The following is a 12,647-nucleotide window of genomic DNA, read 5'->3' on the forward strand; positions in this document are numbered from 1 at the left end:
GTGTTGGTGTATTGAAGGCTCGTGTATATCAAGCCAGAGACCTACTCCACGGGCTTGCTTGCGACTTTCTCGCAGAGTGCTTGCGATTTGGAATTTTCAAAACGAGCCAACAAGATTTACCTCTATGTTTTAAATTTGGATGTGAGAAAACATACAAAATTTTGAGAAATTTAGTGTAAAAACCTTGAAATATGATTACTTTGCTTCTAGAATATCTCATATGTAGGTTTACCAAGTCTTTGAATAAAAAATAAAAAATTGAGCCCAGGCTTTCGCCGGATTCGTCCTGATGACTTTTCAAATTGACAAACGCAACTTTGGCCCACATAAGACCTTACAATCCCAAACCCATCCAAACAAAAGTCAAATTAGAGCTAAGCTGAACAGCTAATACGACTGAGTCGCTCTGGTGCTGCCCTCTTCTCTCCCCCTTCACTCTCATCATCTCTCTCTCTCTCTCTCTCTGTCCAACCTGATGGCGGCTGCTGCTTCGAATCATCGCTCAGAGGAGCCTGAGTTGAGCCAGGTGGCTTCGGGCAATTTGCAAGTTCTTGGCGAATCTTTAGGCGCAGAAGAGAAGGACCTGTTGGAGGCCAGCCCCTCCTTCAAGCGCACCGCCCTCCTCAGCTCCAAAGATCAGGTCAGCACTCCCACTGCATCGTATTGTCTTTATCTTTATGGAAGTAAGGTTCCTTTAGGAGAATATATCAAGGCAAGCGTTTGAAGCAAAAGGTATGGTACATAGATGTCTCTACGATTTCGGAAAATACTCATTATAGAGAATCAAGAAAGATGCCTCTTTTGATTGATTAGCAAAGGCAAGTGCGTTGGGCAACGATGCGTCGAGTTGAGAGAGGAATGCACCAGATGAAAAGCGCAAGGCACATCATAGGTGGTAGATTGTAGTTGGTGGGCGAGTAGAGAGGAATGCAACTAACAAAAGGCGCAAGGCACATCACACGTGATAGATCGCAGTTGTTGGGTGAGTAGAGAGAGGAAGGTGGCAAGCGCTGCAACTCGCATAGAAGCCATGCCAGTGAGTGCTGCGAGGAGTTGACCAGAAGGTGATTGTCATTCCTCTCATGAGAAAGGTGATTGTCCTCGAATGAGAAGGTGATATGTGTTCTTCTTTCCTCTCATGAGAAGGTGATATGTGTTCTTCTTTCCTCTCATGAGAAGGTGATTGTCCTCGAAGCATGACAAGATTTTGAGGGATGTTGCCTGTGTGTGTGTGTGTGTGTGTGTGTGTGTGTGTGTGTGTGTGTGTGTGTGTGTGTGTGAGAGAGAGAGAGAGAGAGAGAGAGAGAGAGAGAGTTGTGGTTTCCACATGAAGACGATGGAGGCAAGGTCCAAGTGAATGGATTGGGAGGTAGAGAGGTGTCAATGGACAGGATCGATAAGATGCAAAGCTGCAACGGAGGATACCACTCGCAAACACATGCTCTCTCTCTCTCTCTCTCTCTCTCTCTCTCTCTCTCTCTCGTGGGAGTCGTAAACGCGTGCTCTCACATTTGCGCTCCACGACAAAGACAATCTCTCTCTGTCGCGATAAGCTGTTGTATTTATGAGTTTCGGAGAGTAGCTACATCTCATGAGTTACTGGATCTCGTGGGAGTCGTAAACGCGTGCTCTCACATTTGCGCTCCACGACAAAGACAATCTCTCTCTGTCGCGATAAGCTGTTGTATTTATGAGTTTCGGAGAGTAGCTACATCTCATGAGTTACTGGATCTTGCCCTAGAAAAAGTATATAAAAATGCTAATAAAAAAGGAAAATTTACAGTTTGTTCAATTATAATGTGAGGAGTAGCTACAATGTATGAGTTGTAAGACCTTGCCATAGAGTAAGTAGCTAGAGCAATAGTTGATGCAAGATGCATGTATCAAAGACCTCCAAAAGCTCAAAAAAGAATCATATGCATTTACATGTCATTGTGGAATAGAGGAGAGCAAGATTGCCATGAGTGAGGTATAACTTCTTCTTAGCAAGAATCATATGCATTTACATGTCATTGTGGAATAGAGGAGAGCAAGATTGCCATGAGTAAGGTATAACTTTTTCTTAGCCAAGCAATGCGCAGGTCACATACTAGTTACTTTGAGTTGGCTATGTATGAGGTGATTGTTTACTCTAGTTTCTTAAAAATATATGATAATGTTTTTTTTTTCTATAATAAGTTTTACTTTTTCTTAGTTCTTTGCTTTCTGTATCTATGAATTGCTTTCATTTAGCTCTATGAAAAGAAGATATGATGAGATTTTTAAAAGGATTTAATAGAAGTTCTTTTGGAATTAAACTTGGACCAATTTTTTTAAAATTTTTGTCATGAGTTTTCTCTTCTTTTTATGTGTTAGTGTGTCTTTTACGGATGATGTCAGGGTGTGTGTGTGAGAGAGAGAGAGAGAGAGAGAGAGAGTGAGAGAGAGTTGTTATTCAAGAGGGAAATGGCATAACCAGTCTATCACACTTGGGTGATAGAACCTTTCTATCACCCAAGTGTGATAGACTGGTTATGCCATTTCCCTCTTGAATAACAGGTCTTGAGTTCAACTCTCCTCGTCCGCTAGATCTTTAAGGTCTCTTGGGATAGTTTCTTACGACGTTAAAACTCTCTTCTTCTTGGGTGTGTGTATGTGTGTGCATGCGTACAAATAAAAAGAAGAAGAAAGTGAAATACCCTTCCTATCACTCAAGTGTGGTAGATTGGTTATGCCATTTTCCTCTTGAATAACAAGTCTTCAGTTCAACTCCCCTCATCGGCTAGATCTATAACGTCTCTTGGGATAGTTTCCTACAATGTTAAAACTCTCTTCTTCTTCTTCTTCTTCTTCTTCTCTCTCTCTCTCTCTCTCTCTCTCTCTCTCTCTCTCTCTCTCTCTCTCTCTCTATATATATATATATATATATATATATATATATATATATAGGTTTTTTAAATTATAGAAAAGGAAGACATCTTAATTTTTAATTTTACTTGTTACATTAAATAGCAAATGAATGTACCTAAGATGATTGTTCTCTTTTATGTACAATTTTGACTAAAGAATGGACTTGTATGTTTGTGTGTGTGTGTGTGTGTTTTGGGGGGGGGGGGGGGGGGGGGGGGGGGGGGGGGTGCTCGTTACTAATTGACACCTCCTTTTGGGAGGTGGCATCAATGGCTCACTATCACCGGTTGATTGTGATCATTGGATTGCTTATGGAATGCAAAAGATTCTCACTTTTTCGAATCCAGGGCTTGAACCTGCTACCCTCTTCGCCACAAAATTGACTCTAACCACTAGGCTATTGCGCGTTCGTTGAAAGGTGTGTGTGTGTGTGTGTGTGTGTGTGTGGTAAGTTTATAGATCACGGCGTCGCGAACAAGTTTACACCTAGTTCACGTTGAGTTCACACCAATTTTGGTGTGGTGTGCAGACCCTCCCCAGTCCACACCAAGCTCACACTTTGTTCACATTGAGTTCACACCGAATTCGGTGTGGTGCACATACTTCCGGAGTTCACACCTAGTTCAAACAGCAATCGAACGACCCAAATTACACCCGCCTTGAGACGCCTACTGTGGGCCATTGATCCCACCTCCCTAGGGAGGTGTCAATTAGTGACGAGAGGGGGGGGGGGGGGGGGGGGGGGGGGGGGGGGGGGGTTTTACGTGTTTATGATCCCCCCAAACTCTTTGGCAAAAGGTGGTGTGGTTTCTTCAACATGTATAGGATTTAGCACAGTTACGAAGCCAGTATCAACCTACTCTGCTTTCTCTTGCGAAGCATTATATTGAGCGATTATTGTCATGCTGGAATCATGAGTATTGTATGTTAATAATCGCTTTGCTATCTAAGAGTTAGTTTTCATTGCTATAACGGAGATAATACTCGCTTTTTTAAAAGCGATTATTCTCCACTAGGTGAATATCCCTTTGGGACTCGATGTCGGTGAGGCCTGTCATCACGCCATGGCGAGCTCCACTAAGCCGTCCTACGCCGAAACAGTGGCAGGCAAACAAAGGTTGGCGATCGAGTAGTCTGGCGTTCTAAAGGCCGTCGACCCGACATGCGACTTTGCAAAACCGGGCACCGATGATAGCAATCAAATCTCCCTTACTAATCTAAGTAAGGAGGAACTGAAACAAAGAAAGACGCAGGTGGAAAAAGACCTAGCGACAATCGTGTGTGCACTATCATTGAACAAAAGGTCGCACGAAGATTCGGCGATGCAGGAGGACGCTGTGGAAGTGGCCAAAGGGGACAGAGCTTTCCAAGCACTCAAGAAGGCGCTCCCGCAGCGTGTCGAGGTGGAAGATGCCGTTATGGTGGTTGTTCCCCCTGCCATTGTGAAAAGATAGCTTGCAGAGGTTGCAAATTCCACTCTGGTCTTTGGGTTTATGGGGAGAGTTCCCAATAGAATTGAGCTCAGTACTGGCTCTGCAGTCCACTGGTTTTGAATCAGCACGGCTCGCTAATGTTCACCCAATATATAGCGCAAGGATTCGTGTCAGTTGAGTTCAACGACAGTGCAATGGTTGAGAGGGTTTTGGCAAAAAGCCCGCTGTTTTTCAATCGCACGTCGGTGTGCGTGCTCCCTTGGGACCCTCTGTTTGAATCTAACGAGGCATTCAAGGATCTTTGCCCAGTATGGGTAGAGTTTGTCAACCTCCTCGTATGGCTTAAGAAGAACTTGAAGGACCTCGCAGCTTCGCTTGGTGATCCACTTATTGTCCCATCTGCCAGAGCCTCGGGTGTAGCAGCAAATAAGGTCTGTATCTGGTGGGATCTGCGGAAGCCACAACCAAAGAACTTGGTGGTGAATGTTGGGGCGGGACTAAAGATCATTCCTCTGAACTTTTCTTCGGGGCCTGCTTCAAATGCAACAAATTCGGGCATTATGCGAGGGTGTGTCCCGCTGAGGTGCTAAAGCCTACAGACCAGATGATGGAGAGAAGCGAATTACAAGCTACCCCACAGGGTGGCACGAATGCAGTAGATCCAACAAAGAAGCCTACTGGAAATCTTGGCAAGGTAGAGGGTGGCCAAAATAAAGTCAACTCGGATAAAGATGTGGAGAAACAAGATCATGGCAACCGGGGTAAGGGCACTCTCTTTTGGGAAGAAGTGAAGAAAGAGAAGGCAGTGAATTGTTGGGCCATCCAAAAGCACCATTTGGATGCTCGTAGCAAGAGAAAACAAGCTGTAGGAAAAAAAACTTATCTTTTATGGGGAAGGTTCAGACGGTTTCAGTGGAGTCTTGTTCATTGCTGACAGAGATCTGGAGCCAAAGATGGTTCTAAACCACCCCTCCGGAAGAGTCCTTGGTGTTAGAATCAGATGGGACGATCAACCTATCACCGTAGTAAATGTTTACGGCCCTTGCAACGCAAAGGATAGAGCTAAATTGTGGATGCAGCTCAGGGATACTCCGATCGAAGGGGAGTGGCTGATGGTTGGAGATTTCAATATGGTCGAGAAAAGCAAGGACAAAACAGGCTCCGCCAGTATACTAGCTAGCTCAGAAAAGTCTAAATGGCTAAGCTTATGTGAGAAGTGGGCTATGATAGACTTGTGGGAAGTGGGCCCATGGAACAACATGCCTGGATTCACCTACACAAGCCTTCAATATGCCCGCACTTCCTCCCGGCTGGACATATGCTACTGCTCTAATCAAGCTGACTGGATCTCATCGACGTTAGAGATGAAGGTAATCTCAACAAAAAGCCTCTCCGAGCACATGCCATTACACTTACAACTTAAGAAAGATAAAGGGGGAGGGGGCAGAGGGGAGAAAAAGCTTCTGGTTACAAGGACACACCTGTTCAAAGACCCTCTCTTCAAAAGCATCACCAAGAAAGCGGTGGGAAAGCAAAAGATGTGGGGATGAATAAACCTAGTGCTTGGAATCTATTTGTTCAGAGTGTACAAAAAGCTATCAAAACTTCGGGTCCTCGGGTTAAAAATGCCAATGAGGCACATATCAAACATCTCACAGAGGAGGTAGAGCAATTAGCCTCTAGGAAGGCTATCGGACTGGCTACCGAGGATGAGCGCAAGCGATGGCTTGAAGCTAAATCTCATCTGGCCAACGAACATCTGGAGGAAATCAAGAAGGCGAGATTGCTCTCTAGGGAAACTTTCCTTCAACCAGAGCCTTCTAACCAAGCACATTTTTTTAGGGCTCTGAAAGTGAGAAAGAGTCGAGGCCGCGTGCAAGTGTTCGAGGATGAGAAAGGGAATACAATTCAAAACCAAGATGAGATGGGTCGACTTATGCTCAATTATCTCAGTCAGATTATCGGCCAGCCAGAGACCCAATCTCAGGAAGTGGAAGAAGCTCAAGCGTCTTTACTTGGGAGTGTTGAAAACAAGGTTCCCCAGGAGGAAGCCAACCGCATGGAAATGGCCTTCTCTGAGGAGGAATGCTCAGCGGCACTAAAAGCTCTTGGCAATGAAAAGTACCCCGGTTGGGATTGACTGACAGCTGAATTCTTCAGGGAATTTTGGGATGATCTCAAGGGTCCAGTCACACGGATGGCCAATCAAGCTGTTTTCGAAGAGTCATTGGATGCAAGTGTTAAGAGAGGGCTTATCAAGCCCATCCCCAAACAGATCTGCTGCTCTCAACTTAAACATTGGCGTCCCATTACGATGATGTCAGTAGCATACAAAATGATTGCCAAGGCTATCGCTCTCAGACTTGCCCCCCTCCTGAGTCGGATCATTTCTCCACATCAACATGGGTTCATTAAAGGGAGATCTATATATGACAATATTTTGGCAACAATGGTAGGAATAGAGTATACATTCTTCTCCAAGCAAGAGTGCATCTTGCTGCAGCTGGTGGACCTCGACAAAGCCTATGATAGAATAGAATGGTCCTATATAGAAGAAGTCATGGGAGCTCTAGGCTTTGGGCCTCACCTTTGTCGCCTCATACGCACACTAGGCGTTGGCAGCCAATCAGAGCTCCTGTTTAATGATAGAGTTGTGGGCTCTTTTGAGGTTAAAAGGTCTATTAAGCAAGGGCCCCCTTGCTTTTCGCCATCGGGTCGCATCCTCTCATTACGATGCTCGAAGTCAGTGCTGCGCGGGGAGAGATTCAAGGGCATTACTAGGCAATGAACAACTACTGGCCAAAATGTTCGCAGATGATTCACTCCTATTCTTGAAGGCGTGCCCTCAAGTTGTCAGGAGAGCTCTGGAGATTGTGCAAATATTTGCCGTGGCCTCCGGATCCAAATGCAATATAGAGAAGTCAAGACTTATCTCCTTGTTGGAGAACGACTCTTTTGACCCTTCAATCTGGACAGGAGAGATTATTTCAAAAGGGAGTGTATTCAGACACCTAGGAGCCCCCGTAGGGGTGAACGTAACCCACAGGCAAAGATTTCAATGGGTCCTTGAAAAATAAACTCAAAAATGAGAAGATGGGAGTTTGTTCTCCTTCCCTTCCAAAGCCCGATTAGAGTGATTAATGCTTTTATGATCCCGTATATTGCTTTCTCAGCCCCGTGCACAAGATGGCTAAGTGTAACTGGAAAGAATTCTTCAAACCAGTGAAAAGGTTTCTTTGGAAGAACAACAAGAAAACCTCCCGCCCCATGGTAGTGGGTTAGATGGGAGGTAGTTGCTCGCCTGGTAGACCAAGGAGGGCTCGGCATTCTTAACCCTGTATCCCATGCTGAGTCCCTTTGTGCCAAATTTATGGTCTCACTGGCTAAACATGACCAAGCTTGGGCTATCATGACCAAGGAAATGCTTGGTGCAGTAAAACTGGGATCGAAAGGGGGAAAGTGGAAGGGGGTTGTGATGAACGAAAAACTTCTCGCCTCGAAGTGGTCTTATCTTAGATCCGGTGGACTCTCAGGGGAACTGATGAGGAAGTGCAAAAGAGCATCTGAGTTTTGGAATGGGGGGAGGCAACCAGTTACTTTAAGAACTCCATTTTGCAATGTTCCCCTTGGCTCTCTAAAATATTGGGGCCACCGCAAAGCCCCTATTGGATAGAAATGGCCAGGAATGTGAATAATAAGGGGCTCGTTTGACTAGAGCGATTCTGGGATGGCAACACTAAGTGTTGGAAAATTGCTGACTCTTTAGCCATCCAATTTCAACTGAATGGCTTTGAGATCTTACTAGTCTACAGGGTGATAAAAGAGCTTGATAAGGTGGTGATGCCAATTTGTGAATCCAACTTTGGATGGGACGCTTGGAGATGGCCCGGGAGTAGCCTCTTTTGGAAACCACATTCTAAAGGCTTTTACCATGCATTAATGCACAAGCTAATTGGTGTAGGCCCCTCAACAAATTATGGAAGAGGCACTGGACGGAAAAATGGTGGGAGGGAGTCATGGAGAACATCTGGAAGCCAAGGTGGCCTCAGTATATGAAGATATTTCTGTGGAAGGTGATGTGGGGTGCTCTACCGATGGGCGTAAAGATACAAGAAAGAGGAATCGGGTCCGATCGTTGCTCGGGGTGTAGAATAGCTAGTGAAGACCTTGCCCACCTCTTCATGGGATGCCAGGCAATCAGTGGCATGGCTGGGAAAATATGCAAGTGGATTCAAAGGACGTGGCAAATTAAGTTTTTCAAGACTGATATGTTCTTTGGTAGTAACAGGTTGGGAAGTCTTGCTCTTCTTGTCTGCACTCAAATAATCAGGTACTACTTCTTTCACCAGATTTGGCAAGCAAGGAACCGCCGCGTGTTTGAGAGGGATTTGGTTGTGGCAAGCTTTTGTGAAATCATACAAGAGAGCAGAGTGACAATCCACATGATCGGAGGCAAACAAGCCTCAGAGGACTGGTCTAGAACAATACATGTCATGATGACATCTTGTAATAAGTAAAGCCTAGGAGTAGTTGTGGTTTCTCTGTCAAGCAGAAAACTTGTAATCCTTTGACCCTCAAGGCTCGGTCTGAGCTCGAGGTTGGTGTATATTTTTGTTGGTCTTAATACTATCTACTCACAATTCTGAGTTTTGCAAAAAGAAAAAAAAAGGATTTAGCACAGTTAGCCTCATAGTTTAATTCAACTTTTAGACTTCATGAAATAAGTTCGGAAAAGGTGTAGACACATGAGGCATGCCGCATGAGTCATGGCTTTCTTGAAGGTTGACTTTAGAAGGCTTTGTTAACATGCAAATTGAAGGTTGAACACTTGTAATTGCGAATCCATGGTGGAGGAGATTGAAAATTGTTGATTGTACGTTTGATCCTGTTCCAAGTAACTCAAACTACAACAACATCTTGTAATAAGTAAAGCCTAGGAGTAGTTGTGGTTTCTCTGTCAAGCAGAAAACTTGTAATCCTTTGACCCTCAAGGCTCGGTCTGAGCTCGAGGTTGGTGTATATTTTTGTTGGTCTTAATACTATCTACTCACAATTCTGAGTTTTGCAAAAAGAAAAAAAAAGGATTTAGCACAGTTAGCCTCATAGTTTAATTCAACTTTTAGACTTTATGAAATAAGTTCGGAAAAGGTGTAGACACATGAGGCATGCCGCATGAGTCATGGCTTTCTTGAAGGTTGACTTTAGAAGGCTTTGTTAACATGCAAATTGAAGGTTGAACACTTGTAATTGCGAATCCATGGTGGAGGAGATTGAAAATTGTTGATTGTACGTTTGATCCTGTTCCAAGTAACTCAAACTACAACAACATCTTGTAATAAGTAAAGCCTAGGAGTAGTTGTGGTTTCTCTGTCAAGCAGAAAACTTGTAATCCTTTGACCCTCAAGGCTCGGTCTGAGCTCGAGGTTGGTGTATATTTTTGTTGGTCTTAATACTATCTACTCACAATTCTGAGTTTTGCAAAAAGAAAAAAAAAGGATTTAGCACAGTTAGCCTCATAGTTTAATTCAACTTTTAGACTTTATGAAATAAGTTCGGAAAAGGTGTAGACACATGAGGCATGCCGCATGAGTCATGGCTTTCTTGAAGGTTGACTTTAGAAGGCTTTGTTAACATGCAAATTGAAGGTTGAACACTTGTAATTGCGAATCCATGGTGGAGGAGATTGAAAATTGTTGATTGTACGTTTGATCCTGTTCCAAGTAACTCAAACTACAACAATGCAAACATAAACAAGCAACAGGAGGTCCTGCTTGATAGATGACTACAGAGTAGAAGAAGAAAAGCTAAGGCGACACGAAGTCCTCAGCTCACTGCCTAATAGAAATAGTTGGTGAATGAGAGTGATTGATTGTATTAAGCAACTAGGATATGCCAACCACAGCAGATGTAATTTTGAACAAAGTAGTACCTCCCTATGTGTATCGAACAATATCTCCTGACTTGTACCTCGTTGGTTTTGTAATCTCCTCCAGAAGATTGTAACCTGGTTTCTTTCTAATTTACACTCCCAACGCTTTTTATAGAAAAAAATAAAATAAAAAAATTTGTTGATTGTACGTTGTCCAGTGTCCGGAAGGGACACTAATTTTCTTTCTAGTTCCATGGAAAGAAAGCCACGATGCTTAAGAAAGCCTAACCATAAGGAAAAGGACCCCATAAGGGTTACTCTTGTCACACAGTCACACGTACCCACAACTTTTATATTTGGTAGATTTTTTTGACCACAAAAACGCAAAAAAGATAAATTATAAGAGAATTCAAATGTATATGGGTGCATCGTGGCCTCAAACTAGTAGCGCATTTGCATGCAAGCGTGCTACCTCTATCCAACATGTGTTAGCACCGAAGCTTTCCTCCCTCAACTTTCTCAAGGTTGGCATAGTTGGTGTTACCCCCCCCTTGCTCAACGAACAAGACAAACACTCTGTTTAGCTTTCAACATTCATTAAACGCTTCCCTCCAAGCTTGCTTACGTAAACTTTATCCCCAGTGGCTTGGCATGCGAATCTGTTGTAAGTCTCTTGACTTTAGTTACATAAAATTTAAAAATTGTATTTGTTTACGCCCTTATTAAAATTTTAAATGTAAATATTTCTTTATGGTGCATATAATGAGTCCAAAGAGTGATATTCTTTAGATTTTCTCTTTATTCTCAACTAGAAAAATTAAATATGATAGAGATCAAGTACACAAAAAGGCTTGTCGACTTGCTATCAAATCACAAAAGAACACATGCACATGATTTTAAGGACTGGTCACCTGTAACTTGCGGACCTGTATTTTGTATGAGTAGAAACCACTTAGGCAGTGGTTACACGAGGCATAGTTGTGAATAACTTGCATTGCTAACTATGGCTATGAATTGCTCACACGAAGGAGAGATGTCGACATCATAGAACTATGCATTCGATATTGCAACTATGCTGATTTTGGCATAGTTGCAAAACTTTTCCCGAAGAAAGAATTAATGGCATGAATCTCTGCATGTTGGCGCATTGAGAGTGATGCAGAAGAGCTTCAAAAGCTTGGAGATACTTCGTGGGCAGAGTACAGAACCCACACAATCTCTCTCTTTCTCCTTCACACTCGTGTGGGGTCCGCAAACTTTGCTTTGACTGGCAGACGACATCCTCAAATCCTGCAGCTGGGAGTGCAATCACACAACTGTATCATCGCGTGACCACGTAGGGCTTCAAATTTTGGAAATATTTAATGACGGTGCCTTAGTAGACATAGTTGTCTGCAACGGACAACTATGCCTCGTGTGACCACGCTCTTAACTAGTGAGAGAAAACTCACAAGGAGCATTGAATACTCTACAAATCTAGATTCCTCAAGGAGCATTGAATATCTACAAATCTAGATTCCTCAAGGTAGAAAGAGGAATCGGGTCCGATCGTTGCTCGGGGTGCAGAATAGCTAGTGAAGACCTTGCCCACCTTTTCATGGGATGCTAGGCAATTAGTGGCATGGCTGGGAAAATATGCAAGTGGATTCAAAGGACATGGCAAATTAAGTTCTTCAAGATTGATCTGTTCTTTGGTAGTAACAGGTTGGGAAGTCCTGCTCTTCTTGTCTGCAAGCAAGGAATTGCCGCGTGTTTGAGGGGGATCTGGTTGTGGCGAGCTTTTGTGAAATCATTCAAGAGAGCAGAGTGACGATCCACATGATCAGAGGCAAACAAGCCTCAGAGGACTGGTCTAGCACAATACATGTCTTGATGACATCTTGTAATAAGTAAAGCCTAGGAGTAGTTGTGGTTTCTCTGTCAAGCAAAAAACTTGTAATCCTTTGACTCTCAAGGCTCGGTCTGAGCTCGAGGTTGGTGTATATTTCTGTTGGTCTTAATACTATCCACTCACAATTGTAAGTTTTGAAAAAAAAAAAGGATTCCTTCGCATAGGTTTTAGGGAGCTACACAATGGAAAGCTTTCCACATTGAAAGTGCCCAAATAAACAAAGAAGTTTGTTCATCAACTTGATATAGGCATGTTAGATAGAATAAATATGTTGTCAAGTACTGTGGTAGGAGTGTAGGCCTATGCGACATAGCCATAAGTATACATTTTCGCGTTTTTGGCTTTTGAAAAGAAACCTTAGTGTTGTGTTGTGTTAGCCTTATGACTAAAGAACACGGGGTCTTTAATGAAGACCTCGACATGGGATCGACGGCGGGTGTGGCACGCGCGAATCTTGAGGGAGATAGACGTCCAATAAAAAATGCAGGTCAATGTCCGCCCGGTGATTCGAACCCGACACCTTGGCCATGGCAGCTTAGTGAGCTAACCACACATGCGCGTGCAT

The 12,647-nt window shown here is 43.6% G+C and overlaps 1 protein-coding gene across 1 annotated transcript in view; it reads left to right on the forward strand.

Moving 5' to 3' along the window:
- Window positions 1-406: 406 nt before the first annotated feature.
- The window catches only part of ACS (acetyl-CoA synthetase), a 112,291-nt gene continuing 100,050 nt past the window's right edge, over window positions 407-12,647 (forward strand). The window contains exon 1 of the mRNA XM_086494740.1: window positions 407-640. Coding sequence (XP_086350866.1) covers window positions 476-640 — 165 coding nt within the window. The 5' untranslated portion in view covers window positions 407-475. The remainder of the gene's footprint in view (window positions 641-12,647) is intronic.

The sequence above is a fragment of the Adiantum capillus-veneris genome, chromosome 22 (genome assembly GCF_014529385.1).
Source record: "Adiantum capillus-veneris isolate H3 chromosome 22, ASM1452938v2, whole genome shotgun sequence".
NCBI lineage: Eukaryota > Viridiplantae > Streptophyta > Polypodiopsida > Polypodiales > Pteridaceae > Adiantum > Adiantum capillus-veneris.